Raw genomic sequence first — 16,262 nt, 5'->3', positions numbered from 1 at the left:
ACTGATTCACTTTGTTATAAAGCAAAAACTAACACACCATTGTAAAGTAATTATACCCCAATAAAGATGTTTAAAAAAAAAAAAAGAAGAATCTGCCTGCCAATGCAGGGGACACGAGTTCAAGCCCTGGTCTGGGAAGATCCCACATGCCATGTAGCAACTAAGCCCATGAGCCACAGCTACTGAGCCCGTGCTCTAGAGCCCGTGAGCCAGAACTACTGAGCCCGTGTGCCACAACTACTGAAGCCCGCGCACCTAGAGCCCGTGCTCTGCAACAAGAGAAGCCACCGCAATGAGAAGCCCGCACACCGGAACGAAGAGTAGCTCCCGCTCGCTGCGACTAGAGAAAGCCTGCCAGCAGCAACGAAGACCCAACGCAACCAAAAATTAATTAATTAATTAATTAATTTAAAAAGAACTACATAAAAATAAAAATAATTTTAAAAAAAAGAACCTTAGAGACCTTACAACACTCATGCCTAAACCAGCACAGCTCATTACTACAACTTAAAAGCTGAGTAAAAGTTGGAACAAGATTGAAAGAAATAAACTGCTGACTACGAGTTACTCCCCTCTAACTGCTCTCAGTCACTGCTTAATCCAATCCCCTCCCCTCCACCGCATCTTCAGTGGAAGTCAGGGTAGAAGCTTTCTTTTTGCATATCTTTCCCAAGGGTTTCTGGGCGAGTTTAACACCAAAAGCCAATGGTGTGCCTGGCAGCTGCCAGATCCCGTCCCATCCCTGGCCTAGACACTGGGCTGGCAGGGCCCCAGGGGATGGTACTTTGATGCTGGCCCCTTGGGTGACTCTGCCCAGCAAGGACGGGGATGGGGAGCCTCTTCTCTCCCTCTACAGGGGTGTCCCCAAGCTTTCTGATCACTTTCCATTCCCTCCCCACTGGGCGAAGCAACCAACACCATGGAGGAGCCTTTCCGACAGCCAGCCTCCCCTGAGACTGTTTCCCCAGTTACAGCCCTTCTGCTAATTCTTCCAAGGTTTCTTGTCCTAACAATGATTAATGTCTGCCAAATCGGTGCTTATAGTCCAAACTGCCCCCTTGGAGACTCTGAAGTACCTAAAGAGTCCATCCACACCAAATATCGCTAAAGAGAAAAACTTTCCGAAGATTTTAAACAGAGAACGTACCAGCAGCACCTTCCTTGCCTGCTGGTGGTTCTTCCTCTCCACCTCTGTCCTGCCCCATCTTTTTATTCCCTGCTCTCCCTCATCTCCTGCTCCCCCCACCATCTCCCCCTTACCCTCTCTGTCCTCCCACTCTGGTCTTCCTGAGACCTGTCCTCCTCTTTCCTCCCACCTGCATGAGAGCCTCCCTCCTTGCATTCTGCTCTCAGTCTCCCCCTTTCCTCTCACTGCCTCTCTCACCTGTTGGCTGTCCTGGTCAAGTGGGTAGAGAGTCCACAGGAGATGATTCAAGAACTGGGGTGAGAACAGGGGGGGGAATCCAGCAACTGCTCTTTGCTTTGGGGAGGGGCCTGGAGGGAGCGGGAGTGGTGCCTGGAGCCCTGGGTGGCACTGACCGGGCCTGGGACGTCTAAGTTCAAAGCCCTGGGGCAAGGCTGACCTTTCCCACTCTTCGTCGCTTAGGACCTTGGTGTCCTGTGAGTTGTTTCTTTACCACCAAAAGTTAAAATGGTGATCTTGACTCAATTCACATTTTCCTTAAACCTTTTTCATCTGCTATTTGCTAGCTGGCAAGGAGCAGAATGACTGGTCCCTAGCCTGTCCCCTCCCTCAGACCCCTGGATCTGTCTGCCGACTCAGCTGGACTCCCAAGGAGTCTCTCTCTAATCCCTGCTGCTGCAGCTTAAACCCAGTCTGATCCACAGGCCCCCAACGTGGGAATCCTAGTGTCGGCATGGTCCCCCATTCCTCTACCTGGATCTGTGGGAACTCAGTGGACACACACACACACACACACACACACACACGGCTTCCTCACCCATCCCTCCCTCAGAGCAGGCAACTCCTGCCTGGGTACCAGGCTGCCCTTGACCTGAGGAGTGCGCTCAGATGCAGAAGCCAAGATCTCAGATAAAAAGAAAGAAAACACTGCTGCTGCAAACTGACTTCTTGTCATCTCTCATTCTCTTCTTTCCACCCTCTGAAGTCTTCTTTCTAGCATTACTGATAGAACACAGGCAGGGCATCCTGAATTAGCCCGTCCCTGCTGTGTGCAGGGGTAGCTGAGGGTGTCTGTCCTCTGAGGCCGGCTGGGTCCCTTGAGATGGAGGCAGCGCCCCTACCACGGCCTCTGCTCACTCAGCCTGCATGCTCCCACAGGAAGACTGGAATTAGCAGGGCGTTTCTCAGCACAGAGGGCAAAAAGACCATCACCTGGCACTTGCCAAAAAGCACTGGGATGGTTTCTGAGCGACTGGGCCAGAAGATGTGTTTCAACTGCCTGAGAAATGCAACAGATGCTGGAAGGTGTCTGACAAGCCTGTGCCCACCCAACTCCCCGGGGCTCCCCAGACAGTGCCAAGAGGCCCTGGAGGCTCTGTTTGGACCCTGAGTCCAGCCAGATGGGTCTGCTTCCAGCCTACACCAGCAAGGTCTGCCAAGAGGGAGGGAAGAAGGGGCTTCACCGCTCTGCTCCAAAGCCAAATCCAGCACATGCCAAGAGATGGTGGGGCCCACGGAGCAAGCCCAGGGTCGGAAGTCAGGCGCTCTGCCTCCTGGTCCAAAGTCAGGGTGAGCCCCCTTCCAACGATTCCTTCTGTGGCTCTCCAGATTCCCTGGGTAACAGGAGGGGCCTGGCCCAGTCTTCACACCCACAGAAGGCCCTAGCCCTGGAGAGTGTGGCCCACACTAGCCCCGCCAGCTACTCACCATCCGTTTCATCTCCTTGGACACCTGGTTGCCACCCAGGTGGTTGTAGAAGGGGCGCTCGGCCCCCCAGTGTGGTGGGTTGTGCCCGATCGAGTTGGTTCTCTGACGATTCATCTTGGCAATCATGGCCTTCTCTTCTTTCTGGGAGAGCAACATAGATGCATCAGCCTGTGGGCAGGGCCCATCAGGTGAGCCCAAGTAGGGAGTTTCTCATTCCTACCAGGTGCCTGGCCAGGTAGGGGTTAAGGCAGTGCCTCCCTCCCTTCTCTGCACAGCCCGGAGCCCTGAGGTCTGCCAAGATCCTAAAGCTCACCGAAGAAATCATCCTAAATCCCTCCAAACTCCCCAACGCCAGCCCTGGCTGGGAGCTGGGAGCCTCAGGTGGGAGCAGCAGAACAGGATGACGAGGTTTGTCTTGTTAGAAAGCCAAGGGGCATGGGAACATCTGTCGCTGGCACAGAATTTTAGACGTGGGCAGAGCCTGGGTCTGAAAGTGCTTGGGGGGTGATGGACGGAGAGGAAACGTGAGATTCCAATTTCCACCCCAAAACAGGCATGTTCTAGCAGAGCGGGTAGTAGGACAGGCCCTGCAGCTTCTGGAGGTCTGGGTCATTAGAACATGAGATGCAAGGGCTGTACGCGCATTGCACAAATACACCCACGGGGCCTCAGCCAGTTCTCCATGTGCCAACCACAACCTATCTGTCCATCCATCCAAATGAGCTCGAGGTGGAGGGTTGGAGAGGCCCTGGGGGGGACCTGGGTGGCCTTCCCTCCAACTCCCTCCCTCAGCCTGGGAAGGGAGCCGGTCAGATCAGAGGCAGAGGGGAGGGGACACAGCCTGCTTCAGCAGACACTGCTCTGGGTCGGGGCTGGAGGGGTTGGGGGGGGTGTCCTTTTCTGTCTCCACTTCATCTATTCTGAGCCACTTGTCAAGCTAGAAGAATCAAGACCCAGAGAACCCAGGGCAGAGGGTAACCCTTCAGCCTGGGCGGGGCAGGAAGGTGAGGCTAGAGGCGCTATGGGCCCAGCAGACAGGAGGAGTGTGGGAGGGGCCCTGGGAGGATTTCGGTTCATTTATACTCCAGCCAAACAACAAGCAAATGCTTTAAAATGAGTCAATTAAGCCACTAAGTGCTTTCCCCAGAGTACCTAAATCCTCCCATCCCTCTTTCCGGATGTCTGTGGCAGGGCCTGATACTGCTCCCTCAGAGGCACCCCGTAGCCAGGTCCTGTGTGCTGGGATGTGCTTCTGTGGAGGGTGAGGTGTCCCTCTGATGTCCCTCTCAGGGTGGACACCTGCCTCAAAGAGCTCTGCCCACCTTGAAGAATCTACTTTGGCTGTCTCCAAGACTTTCTCTGAACTTTTCTCGCAGCTTAATTTTGTCTTCAGTCTAATTCCTTAGGACAGAAACAGGGAAGCTCTTCTCTATCAAAGGGCTCTGACCAATAGATAAATTCAATTGAAAGATGTATAAGTAAAAGGCATTTTAATTAAGGGAAAATGTAAAATATAAAATGTTCTCGTTTGCTTTAAAAATTAAGAACATGGAACGTGACACTATTAAAAATAGAACACTGAAGTCTGCTAATAATTCAGTTTTATATTTTGGCAAGTGTGGGCTGAGACAAAAGAAGGAAGAAGAAAGACCGGAAAGCGCAAGAGGGGAAAAGACAGAGTTTCAAGAAACAGAGGTTAAGTACAGGCAGAGAGAGAGCGAGATCCACCTAGTTTAGGCAACAGACAAGGAACGAGATGGAAATAAAGGACATGGTATACACAGAGTTCCCTGATGCTTCTTTTCCATCTCGTGGCCTCCTGCTGTATTGTTCCTAACCGATCTGAGGTCTGTTGCTTTTTCTGCAACAGAAGCAAAATGAAAACCTCCCCTCTTTGCCACCAGCCTTTACAAAGCCCCTGTAGCTCTCACGTCCTTCCTGAGATGCGGGAACCACGACTGCATAAGAAATTCAGGACTTGCCTCAAGGAAAGAGTAAGAGGAGAAGGAAGCAGCAGGCTAAGAAACATTCCTCCCCAAAGAATGAAGCCCTCCCACTCCCCCGCCCCCCCACCCCAGCCCTCGGTCCCCGGACCCGCTTCTGGGTGCAGCGCAGGATGAGGAAGGTCTCGATACTGTGCTCTTTGAGGTAGGCGTTGCGCTCGCCCCCACCGCCCGGCTCCACTTCGTAGTCGCCATTCAGGTAGTTGAGTGTGGCCTTGGTGATGTGGATGCGTCTACGGGTAGGGGGGGAAGCAGGGAGAGGAGGGCAGCAGACATGAATTCAGAAGCCCTGCTCCCATGCAGAACCAAACTGTAACCAACTCAGTCATCATTCGAATCCCAGGGCCCCAAACTCTGACTCAAGTGCTAACCCCTACCTGGATCTCTCAGTGGACTGTATCCCTCCAACCTCATCAAGATGGCAAGGTGGGCCCCTCGCCAGCTCGTGTTCACCGAGACCACACCGCATCACATCGACATCACGTTATTACAGTGATGTAACACATCAGCCTGCCGGGAGAGCACGGCCTCCGGTCTCACAAACTTTGCAAACCTGCTCAGAAGCCAGCAGTGGCTCCTGCTGACTGCAGGACTGCGTCCAAATTCCCCAGCCTGGCATGCACGTCCTTAACACAGGCACTGTTTCTCCCACTGGTTCCTAAAAGGCCATCTGCTCTACTTACATTCCCTGGAAGTATTGTGTTTTCCTCTGCCTGTGCCCGTCCTCAGCCTGGCAGCTCCCCCGACCCTCACCTTCCTCACCTGCCCCCATCCTGCCCCGTCTGCCAGGCCAGCTGACCTTCCACCTCCTGGCCACCTCCGGAATTATCCAGGGGTCCTCCCTCCTCTAGAAGCCCACCCTGACCTCCTGCGTCTCACGACAGGCCGCCAGGTTCTGTGTAAATATTTTCTGGGTGAAGACTGGGTGAAGGTTGGGGCCACGCTCCCTACAAGCTGCCATGTGTGGCGTCAGTGCTTGGTTACCGGAGGAATTCCACTTCAATTCTGCCAACCCCAGCGCTGCAGCTACCCGGTCCTGCCCACCCTAGCCCTTTCCCCATGACAGCCACCTGGGTGGGCCGGGCGGGAAGCTGCCCTCACTCACTCACCCCGCCTTGCCTCCAGCCTCCATGTGGTTGGCCAGCGTGACGTCGTTAGACCAGACGTCGAACTGCCACTTCCTGAGGCCAAGGACGCCACAGTGCACTCGACCGCTGTGGATTCCCACACGCATGTTCACGTTGACACCTGTCACCTCCCGGACCAGCCTAGGGATGGAGCAGGGGTAAGGCCGGGAGGGGGTCAGGGCCAGGCGCAGAGAGGTCAGGGTGCGTGAGAAGGTGCAGGGGTCAAAGAGTCATTTCTCTCCAGGCCAGCCCAAATCCGGAGTCTGAGGCTGTGCATCCTGAAGGGCAGGGCTGGGCCCTGGTGCTCAGGGGCTGAGGGTTGTGAGAGGCGCTGCTTCCCAGCCTGCCCACAAGGTGGCGCAGTGCCTCACACTACGTCCCAGGCCCACTGCTCCCCAGCGAGGGCACCTGAGCCAGCGCGCTACCCTCAGTCAACAATTAAGTTGTGTTCTGAAAACGCAAGCGCACGTTAGTGCCGATTTGAGTCCACAGGAAAGTTATAGTCACTCCAAACCCCACTCATATAATTCTCGGATTTACCCACATTGCTGCTTCTTCGACATTAGCAGGATAATGGAGAAAAAGAGAAATAGGCCCTGCCCAGGAAAGATAGGGGAGCTGGGTCAGGTGCAGGGGACCAGGGGTGCTCCACGTGCTAGAAGACAGCGCCAACCCCATCACGTGTACCACACACGTATTTGGGGGCGGGCCACCTGTAGGAGGGGGGGTGGGATGGAAGCTCTACACCTCTGGGTATGCGTCTGGGGCCCAAGGTCTGTGGAAAAGGGAGCCGGTGCTCTGGGGGGAGGGTCACCACGTGCACTTCTTAGGGACCTGGACCCTCCTTGGCTCCCTGGGGATGGACCCACTCAGCCAGCCATGGGGCCGGCAGTCCGACTTGGCCTGGCGGGCAGGACCACCATGTGGGCTCCAGCTCTCACCCCACCCCACCACTGAGAGGCTGACACCCACCACAGGGAATATTTATGTCATCCATCTATTTCTCTCGTCCTGGGATCAACTCTGCTAATACCTCTGCGGGAGCTGTGCCTTCCATCCACAGGGCCTCTGGCCACTGGCTGAGGTTGATTTCTCTCATTCCACCTTTTTGGCTTCACTCCAAGGCCACCTTCTTCAGGAAGCCTTTCTGGGGCCTCCCAGTGAAATCAACTGCCCCCTCCTGGGCCCTCGCACCGCAGTTTGCCTCTCTTACCTGATGGTGTCCACTGGGCATGCCTGGTATCAGAGCAACGGGAGTCCTGGTCCCTCAACAGGCTCTGTGCAAGGGACCCCCTGTCTAGCCCGGGCACACAGGGGCACTCGGCAAACACTGCCGAAAGGAACTGAGCCAAACAGGATGGACCCGGCCACCTTCTGGGCCAGTTACTCTGACCTCTGACCTTGCCCACTGTGGCTTTTCCTTTGCCCCACCCAGTCTACTTCTAAAGCTCACAGTTTCGGAACCTGGACGCAATCTCTGGCCTACTCCCTTGGCTGACCTGTAAGCTTGGCTTGTCCATGTTGCTTAATGACTGGGGCTCCTTCTGTGGTCAGCGGTGACCAAGAATTGGCCAAAGATCCTGGCTGCTATTGCTGGCAGGGAGGATGGATTTTCTTAAACGGGAACACCTGTGTTTGCATCCACCTGCCTAGCAGTATTACCCTGGGGAGCCGTTTAGCCTCTGTGAGCCCAACCTTTCTCATCTGTGAAGAAATGGGACTGGTGACTCCTACCTCTGGCTGGGTGGTTGTGAGAAGACATGAGGCCTGGAGTGCAAGGCCCTGCCATGGCACAGGGTACAGCACAGCTGCCAGCCAGTCCTCCTTTCCTGGAGGGGTGGCTCCATACCTCCTGCTGCCCTGGAGTCTGCGAAGCCCTCCCTTCTTCCAGGACATGTCCCTCTGTGCAGAGCTTCCCAGGCTGCTGTGAGCACAGGAGCCCGGGAGAAGGCTCAGAGCCTGGAGGTATGAATCAACCCTCCGGTGTGGCCAGGGTCCTCGGGAGGTGGCTTTGCCCCACTATTTCCCTGCTTCCATCAGTTCAACATGAGTCAGTTACTCGGGATATGGGACAGTCCCCCTGCAGATGGGCGGTCCCACTGGAGATGGACAGTGTCCCCACAGGCGGGCAGTCACCCTGGAGACGGGCACTTACGAGATGGCCTCAATCATGTCCATGCCCATCTCCACGCAGCAGTGGGCATGGTCAGCCCTGGCTTCAGGCAGCCCTGAGACGCAGTAATAACAATCTCCCAGGATCTTAATACGTAAACAGTGATTCTCCTGGAAAGCAAATTAATTTTAAAAATTAAAAATAGTAGGAAAGAGAAGTGGGAGGGAAAGAAACAGGAAGCAAACAGATTTACCCCATGCCTGGAATAACTTGCCTTTTAGGGCAGCGAGCACAGACCCAGTGCCGGCATGAGGTGTGGCCCCAGCCTGGGGACAGGCTTATCGGGAGCCGTGGGGGACGGAGGACAGGCTGAGCCGCGCTCTAGAAGCATTCCAGCCACCCCAGGCTCAGGAACTCACTCTTTTGGCCACAGCTGAGGCCCAGGAAGAATACAGCTGGTCCAGTGTGGCAGCAAAAGGGGCAGACTCATCAGTGTGAGAGGCCCCGAGCTGAGAGTGAGGGGCCCATCCCACTCCCAGCCCTGCGACACGCTCCGACTCTTGGCCTAGGGTTCTACTAACAGTTTTATGACTCTCCTTTTATGAAAAGACTGAAGCAGAAGTGAGACTTAACCAAAGCTCGCCTGACCCCCAGCCTGAGATTTTTATCCAAGACAGTTCTGCTAAGCCAGCAAGCACGTGCGTGCTAAGACAGCCACAGAGCGGAAGCACCCGCCCGCTGCAGGGTCACCCCTCAGGCCGCAACCGATGCATAACTGGGATTGAGATGAACTGTCATTAATCACCAATTCTGAGCTGTCCAAGTCTGCTTCCCAAAGGTTATTTCGTGAAGCTGGTACGCTGGGACCCAAGTATCTGTGTGCCCTGGACTCTCCTTTCAGGCCCTTCCAAAACCCAAGGGCCGAGCCTGTCCCCGTTCACCTCGCCCACACTCGGTGATAAAATCAGTGAGGTGTGAGGCCCACCATCAATGCCCTCGGAGGCCCTTGGCACCGTCTCTCATCCATGATCTGCCTGGTGTCCTGTGGCGGCCCAGGGGACGTGTCCACCTCTCAGTGGACATTGCAGTAAGTGGGCCCTGACACAGGACTCTCCAAAGGCACAGAGCATCGCTCAGAGCCACAAAGGCTGGGAAAGGACGGCAGAGTATAAACAGGGACTAACGAACGTGTGTCCTTCACCACTCCATGCCCAGGGTCGGGGGGGGGGGGCCCACTCCAATCTGTCCCAACGTGGAAGAGTCCTCTTTCCATAAGTCTCTCGGGTGACACACAGCTGTCTGCAGGCCAGTTGAGATTCAGACTCATTTATTATCCCCCGCGCCGGGGGGGGGGGGGGGGGGCTCACTTCCAATCTGTCCCAACGTGGAAGAGTCCTCTTTCCATAAGTCTCTCGGGTGACACACAGCTGTCTGCAGGCCAGTTGAGATTCAGACTCATTTATTATTTTATTATTTTTTTTAATCACTCTGGCCACCCTCATCAGCAAAGTGGCTCTGTGGCACCGAATTTGCTCCTCCAAACACAAATTCCACAAATTCAGGGGTCAGGGCAGCAGCTCCTGCAGGCCTCACCACCCCTTTCCACTGATGGAGGGCTTGCTCCCTTGTGACCGGTGACACTGTGAACAGCATCTCTGAGCGTGCGGCGGGGCTGATGTGAGGCGTGAGGACACGCAGCCACAGCCTGTACGGCCCCGCCTCCCCAGTTCCCGAGGGCGGACTCCGCAGCACCCTACCCCAGGCAGCCCAGGTCAGGCCACCCTTCCGGCCCCGGCTCGGGCGCACGGGGCCCCCAGGCAGTGGGCAAAGGTGACTCACTGCAGCCAGCTTGTCGAAGCGGGCGAAGAGCTCGTTGAGGGTCATGACAAGCTCCTGGGCAGTGCACTGGGACGCCAGGCTGGTGAAGCCCTCGATGTCCGCAAACAGGATGCTGGAGAGACAGGGGGGAGATCCCCGTGAGGGAGGAAGGTCAGGGGGACGCAGTCGGGGCCGCCCTCCGCCTTAGAGGGGCTGCCAGCCAGCAAGAGTCCTGGGAGCTCCAAACGGCTGCCGGGGAGGGGAGAGAGAGAGCTGATGCTGGCGGTCTCTCCCAGCTGGTAGGGAAATGCCGGGCCAGCCCTCCTTTCTGTATCTCCCTGCATCCTCGCTCCCACCTGGGAGAAAACGGGGGCCGAGGCGCATGAGGCCGGGGGGCGTACGTCTGCCTGAGGCCATGCAAACAGGGCCTGCTCCCCTCGCCCTCAGCCACCTCTCAGGCCTGCCCCCTGTTTGACTCCTGAGCAGCTGGGTCCAGGAGAAGGGTCTTTGGTTCATCTTGTCTGGAAAGTGTTTCAGGCCCTAATGGCGGCCGTACAGAGGTCTCACTTCCCAAACCCATACACAGGGAATCCAACCCCAGGTCCTCCATACCGAGGGAGTCCTCTAGAAGAGACAGAATAAAGAGGCCCAGGGAGGAGGGAGAGGAAGACACAGCCAGTAAGCGTCTCTGGAAGCCCCCCAACTTGTCCTGCCAGCCCTTCGGCCTCATCCCCGGGGCCCTCAGGTGCACCCGCTGGTCCCTGCATTGTACGCTGTGATCTTTCATCTGTTCCCGAGATTGAACGTGTCTTCCTTTTCTTTCAAAACAGACTACCAGAGGTGAGGACCCAGGGCCAGAATGTGTAAGGGCCCCAAGAGTTTTTTCTTAAAATGGACACAGAAATGTACTAACTCTTGTGGGCTGAGATGCTCCTGGTGACTGGGCACGGGGGCTGCGGTTTCCGACCTGCCACCTCACTGAGCCCTCCAGGCAGCCCTGAAGGGGGGCCTGGTGTCCCCATTCCAAGATGAGGAGCCTTGGGGAAGAGCCACGGACGGTAGCTTGGGGGCTCTTCCCCACGGCCTCTGCTCTCTCCTCTGATCCACACGGCTCCCGAGGCTCCAGACCGACAGTCTCGCTTCAAATTAGCGTGTAGAACTGAACATGCCTTGTCATTTTGTTTGGAAAATGTGTGTTCATGCATTAAGCATATCTTTTCATTCTGCTGTCTGACATCCGGGGTCTTCCTGACCTGGGGAGCCTGCCTCTTCCAGGCCAGCCAGTTCCTAGAGATGGTCAACCACTCGCCTAGGAGTCCAGAGCCTCCCACCCCAGTCAGCTTCCCACACCTGGCCCACCACTCCCCTGCCCTACTCACCCCAGGGACAAGCGCCAGGTAACTCGGACAGTCCTACGCCTCAGAGCCCACCGACATTTTTCAAACTAGCCAATGCCAAGCCTGCTTACCCTGCCTCACCCATTCCTTCCTGCAGAAACCACAACAGAGGCTCTTGCCCTCATTTCCCCTCACGCTGCCTCCTCACTGACCCCTGTGCTTCCCTGTATGGCCCCCCAGCCCATCGTGTAACGCAGCCTCTCCTCTCGGGACCTGTGAGTAACAAGCTATCTTTTCAGTGGCAGCCGTCTCCTGATCTGTTGGCCTCACCATACCTGGATAATAATAACACCTATATTTTAAAATAGTTGGACATTGTTCTAAGCACTTCACATGTATGAACTCATTTAAGCCTCACAACCACCCTTTGAGGTTGGAATCCTTTTCGAGGTAAGAAAACTGAGGCACAGAGAGGTCGAGTCACCTGCCCAAGGCCACACAGGCTCGTGTGGGTCCACAATCCAGGAGTTAAGCCAATAAGTACTATGCTGTCTGTTGGCCCCATAGTCATCTTAAATGAGTAAAAGCACAGTTCACTGGTCTAGCATTGTATACAGGGCAGAGGGAGGTGGAGGGACAGGTGTGGGCTGCCATAGGCGGGCAAGTACAGGACTCCATCGTGAGGGGACACGCTCTGCACCAGCTGACACGAGGGGAAGTGGGAGCGCATCTTGGGGTTTGGGCTAGGCAAGTACAAGAAAAGTACAGGAGGGCAGCCCCCAGGCCCCGAGCCCAGTGCTGTCTCCCGGCTCCGAGGCTCCTCTGGCCACCCTGACCCCAATTCAGACCAGCAGACAAGTGCAGGAGGAAAGCCAATGAGGGTGGGAGAAATGGGGGAGCTGGCAAGAGAGGAGACAAGTGAGGGGGATGGAAGGAAAGGTAAGGAGGAGGAGCAGAGAGGAGAGACTGTCAGCCCACAGGACTCAGAAATCAGACAAGCTTCTCCAGAGTGGCAGCCACGGGGCCGGGGCTCAGAAGATGAAAGGGAGCCGGAGCCCCCATCAGGCTTTTTTTTTTTTTGCGGTACGCGGGCCTCTCACTGCTGTGGCCTCTCCCGCTGCAGAGCACAGGCTCCGGACGCACAGGCTCAGCGGCCATGGCTCACGGGCCCAGCCGCTCCTCGGCATGTGGGATCTTCCCAGACCGGGGCACGAACCCGTGCCCCCTGCATCGGCAGGCTGACTCTCAACCTCTGCGCCACCAGGGAAGCCCCCCCATCAGGCTTTGATGCCTGGTGTCTGGCAGACAGGCTCAGCACCCCGCCCGGGGGAGTCTGTGGGCATCCACACTGGTGAGAGAGAAGCACGTGAAGGGAAGCAGCCATGCTCCAGACGCTGACCCCGGCTCCCCAAGGAAGTTCAGACCCCTAGCCCAGCCCACCAGCCACCTCCCTGGCTCTCAGTCTCTCAGAAGCCCCACCCCACCCGGCAAGAAGAGGAAGGGTCTCTCCTGGTCTACGTGAAAAAGCATCATGACATAGTTGTTCTGGAAATTCTTTAACTCTTAGATAATCAAAGCCAAGGGGAGCTGGGGTGAAGATCAGCTGCTCCAGAGTCAAGAACGCCTTTAATAAGTGTCAGTATTTCGAATGCAAAGCCGCAGGCACCAGGCCCAGCAGCTGTTCCACACTGGGTCCCAGGCTACAGAGCAGAAGCCTGGCTTTGGGGGCTGATGAGAACCCCCCCCCACCATGGCGGGAAGGGAAAAAATCTCCAAACCCGGCAGAGGCAGGAACGCTACTAGGCAGGGTGACCCACAGCACCAAGCCAAGGAGAAAAGGGAAGGAGGAAAAGAACGGGCCGCCCCTAGAAGCACTGGGCAGACGTGTGTGGACCAGGGCTCGGGGGCCTCGCTTCACTGAGCCCTGAGCCCTGCAGCTGCTTGAGCTCACCTGGCCACTCGGCCAGGATGGCCTCTGCCTGCCACGTGCGGACATGGGCAGGCCTGCAACCCTTCTCCTTCTCCACAGGGACCTGGCTGGGCCTGGGAGCGCACTTTCTCCACTGCAGCTTTCATCTGCTAGACCAGTGGTTCTCAGAGCTGGTGTCCATCAGAATCCCCCTGGAGCTTTTATATGGAGAAGTCCCGGAGCCCCATCCCCAGAGATCTGGACTTCACTGGCCTGGGGTGGGGCTCTGCTATTGATTGGTTTTGTTCTGTTCTGTTTTGTTTTATTGTAATCTTCCCTGGTGATTCTAATACGCAGCCAGGGTTGAGAACCAGGGTACTGGTTTAAATGTCACCTTCTCAAGGCTTCCTCCACCCTATTTAAATCTACAACCCCTCCCATATGTCTAAGTCCCTTGTCTACTGTATTTTTCTCCACTGCACTTTTCACCATTTAACATATTATTTATTATTGTTGTTGTTATTTATTATCATGCTCCTGTCTGCCTCTTCCCACTAGAATGTAGTCTTTGAAGGAGGGATTTTTTGGTTGTTGTTTCGTTTTTGGCTGCATTGGGTCTTTGTTGCTGTGCACGGGCTTTCTCTAGTTGCGGCGAGCGGGGGCTACTCTTCGTTGCGGTGCGTAGGCTTCTCATTGCGGCGGCTTCTCGTTGCGGAGCACGGATTCTAGGCACGCGGGCTTCAGGAGTTGTGGCATGTGGGCTCAACAGTTGTGGATCGCGGGCTCTAGAGCGCAGGCTCAGTAGTTGTGGCGCACGGGCTTAGTTGCTCCGCAGCATGTGGGATCTTCCCGGACCAGGGCTTGAACCCGTGTCCCCTGCGTTGACAGGCAGATTCTTAACCACTGCGCCACCAGGGAAGTCCTGAAGTAGGGATTTAGTCTATTTCTTTCAATACCACATCCCGGCCCCCAGTACAATGTCTGGCACACAGAGGAACTGCTCAATACACAGCACGTAGTAGGTGCCTCTGTTAGTCTCCTAGGGCTGCTATAGCAAAGTACCACAAGCTGGGCCGCTTAAGACAGCAGAAATTTATTCTATCCCAGTCCTGGAGGCTGGAAGTCTGAAGTCAAGGTGTTGGCAGAGCCACGCTCCTCTGCGACTCTGGGTAGAACCCCTCCTTTCTTCTTCCTGCCTCCAGTGGTGGCTGTCAATCCTGGTGCTCCTCACCTTGCGGCTGTGTCACTCCAACCTGTCTCTGTCCTCATAAGGCGTTGTCCATGCGTATCTGTGTCTTTGCATGGCATTTTCCTCTTCCTATAAGGACACCACTTATATTGGATTAGGGGCCCACCCTCTCCAGCATGACCTCATCTTAACTTGATTTCATCCACAAAGACCCTATTTCCAAATACGGTCACATTCACAGATACGAGGGGTTAGTATCTTTTAGGAGGGCACAGTTCAACCCACACAGTGTCTAATGTATATTTGTTGAATGGAAGACAATATTGATAGTGTAAAGCAAGGAAAGGGCAGGACCAGTAACTCTAGTAGCTGCTCCTTCTACCCCACTGGGCCTCTTGAGGTCCCAAGCACATCATCTGAGACACGAGTGTGGGGAGCCCCCGGCCTGGCACCCAGCAGATATCCAGCAGTGTTCACAGAACAAACGGTAGAACAGTGATGGAGGCCAGGCATCTTCCTGGTCTGTGTCAGAGGACATTGGAAACAACATCCGTGTGGACGGGACCTCCAGGTGCCTTAGAAAGCCTGACCCTCCGGGACTTCCCTGGTGACACAGTGGTTAAGAATCTGCCTGCCAAGGAAGGGGACATGGGTTCGAACCCTGGTCCGGGAAGATCCCACATGCCGCGGAGCAACTAAGCCTGTGGGCCACAACTACTGAGCCTGCGCTCTAGAGCGCGTGAGCCACAACTACTGAGCCTGCGTGCCACAACCACTGAAGCCCACGCGCCTAGAGCCCATGCTCCGCAGCAAGAGAAGCCACAGCAACCAGAAGCCCGCGCACTGCAACGGAGAGTAGCTCCCGCTCGCCACAACTAGAGAAAAGCCCACGCGCAGCAACGAAGACCCAGTGCAGCCAAAAAATTAATTAATTAATTAAAATTTTAAAAAAAAAAGAAAGGCTGACCCTCCCTCCAATCTGCTGGGACCTATTCTTCCGTAAAAGAAGTTCTTTCAACAGCTGCTGAGGAATCAGGGAGGGGCAGGTTGCTAGTTCCCTTCCTTCAGGTGTGACAGCGACCAGCAGCCAGGGAGGAGGTTGCTCCAAGCAAGGCTTCTAGCTGGTGCGGAGCTGGGACAGGTCCCACGTCTGAGCCCTGCAGCCTCTGCTCCACGCTGGTGGAGACTCTGCCACCTCCACATTCCCCCACCTCCTGTCACAGGCAAAGTCACACTCCTCTGCGTCCTCGGGGGAGGATTCTGCTTCGTGTCTGTCACTTCTGGAGGTTCCTCTGTTTTACGAGGTTTACCCGACGGCAGGCTGTCTGTCCTGCTGGCCAACATTGCCTGATCTGCTCCTTGGTAATTCCGAAGGCCATTTTACAACAGCGCGGGGCCCAGACACGTGGCAAGGTACTAATTCATCGATTAGCTCCCACTTGAGAGCTTGTCCTGGCAACGTGACCAGGCCCTCGCGGTGGGTCTGCGGAAGCTGGGTAGGCCCGCTCCGGCTGCGCGCTCCTCCCTAATTGCCTGCCGTCCATCACTCATGGTCGCCTGCATTCTGTTCCAGAGGCAGGAGCGGGCAGGCTCTTCATCCCAATTACCACAACAGGCCCTTCAGCTCTGTCACAGCTTCAGCTCAGCCTTACCATGTGCAGTTTTGGTTAAGTGCATTTCCTCACTGTTGCTCCCTCTCACTGCCAACAGGCTCTAGGACTTATGGAACTGCCGGCATCTGATCCCGTTCCTGTGCAGAAGCCACATTCCATAGCATCTCTGAACAGCCAGGAGCTAGGGGTCTGGGCGGGCAGCAGCATGAGAACCCACCCGTCTGAACTCCAGCATTCCCTGCCTGGCACGGAGAGGGAACTTGAGAAATGCCAAGAAGCAAGCCATCCGTCCAGGTGCGCCC

The 16,262-nt window shown here is 55.7% G+C and overlaps 1 protein-coding gene across 3 annotated transcripts in view; it reads right to left on the bottom strand.

Annotated features, from left to right (window-relative positions):
* ADCY5 (adenylate cyclase 5) overlaps positions 1-16,262 on the bottom strand; it is a 164,985-nt gene that overhangs the window by 46,457 nt on the left and 102,266 nt on the right. For all 3 annotated transcript variants that reach the window (XM_007449690.1, XM_007449691.1, XM_007449692.1), the window contains exons 5-9: positions 9,934-10,045; positions 8,137-8,264; positions 5,964-6,122; positions 4,946-5,087; positions 2,852-2,992 (exon numbers count right to left, since the gene is read on the bottom strand). In XM_007449690.1, coding sequence (XP_007449752.1) covers positions 2,852-2,992; positions 4,946-5,087; positions 5,964-6,122; positions 8,137-8,264; positions 9,934-10,045 — 682 coding nt within the window. The remainder of the gene's footprint in view (positions 1-2,851; positions 2,993-4,945; positions 5,088-5,963; positions 6,123-8,136; positions 8,265-9,933; positions 10,046-16,262) is intronic.

Source organism: Lipotes vexillifer, unplaced genomic scaffold (assembly GCF_000442215.2).
Source record: "Lipotes vexillifer unplaced genomic scaffold, Lipotes_vexillifer_v1.1 scaffold1378, whole genome shotgun sequence".
In the NCBI taxonomy this organism is placed as follows: domain Eukaryota; kingdom Metazoa; phylum Chordata; class Mammalia; order Artiodactyla; family Lipotidae; genus Lipotes; species Lipotes vexillifer.
Note: the sequence above shows the minus strand (reverse complement) of the source record. Positions and strands in the feature narration are given on the sequence as shown.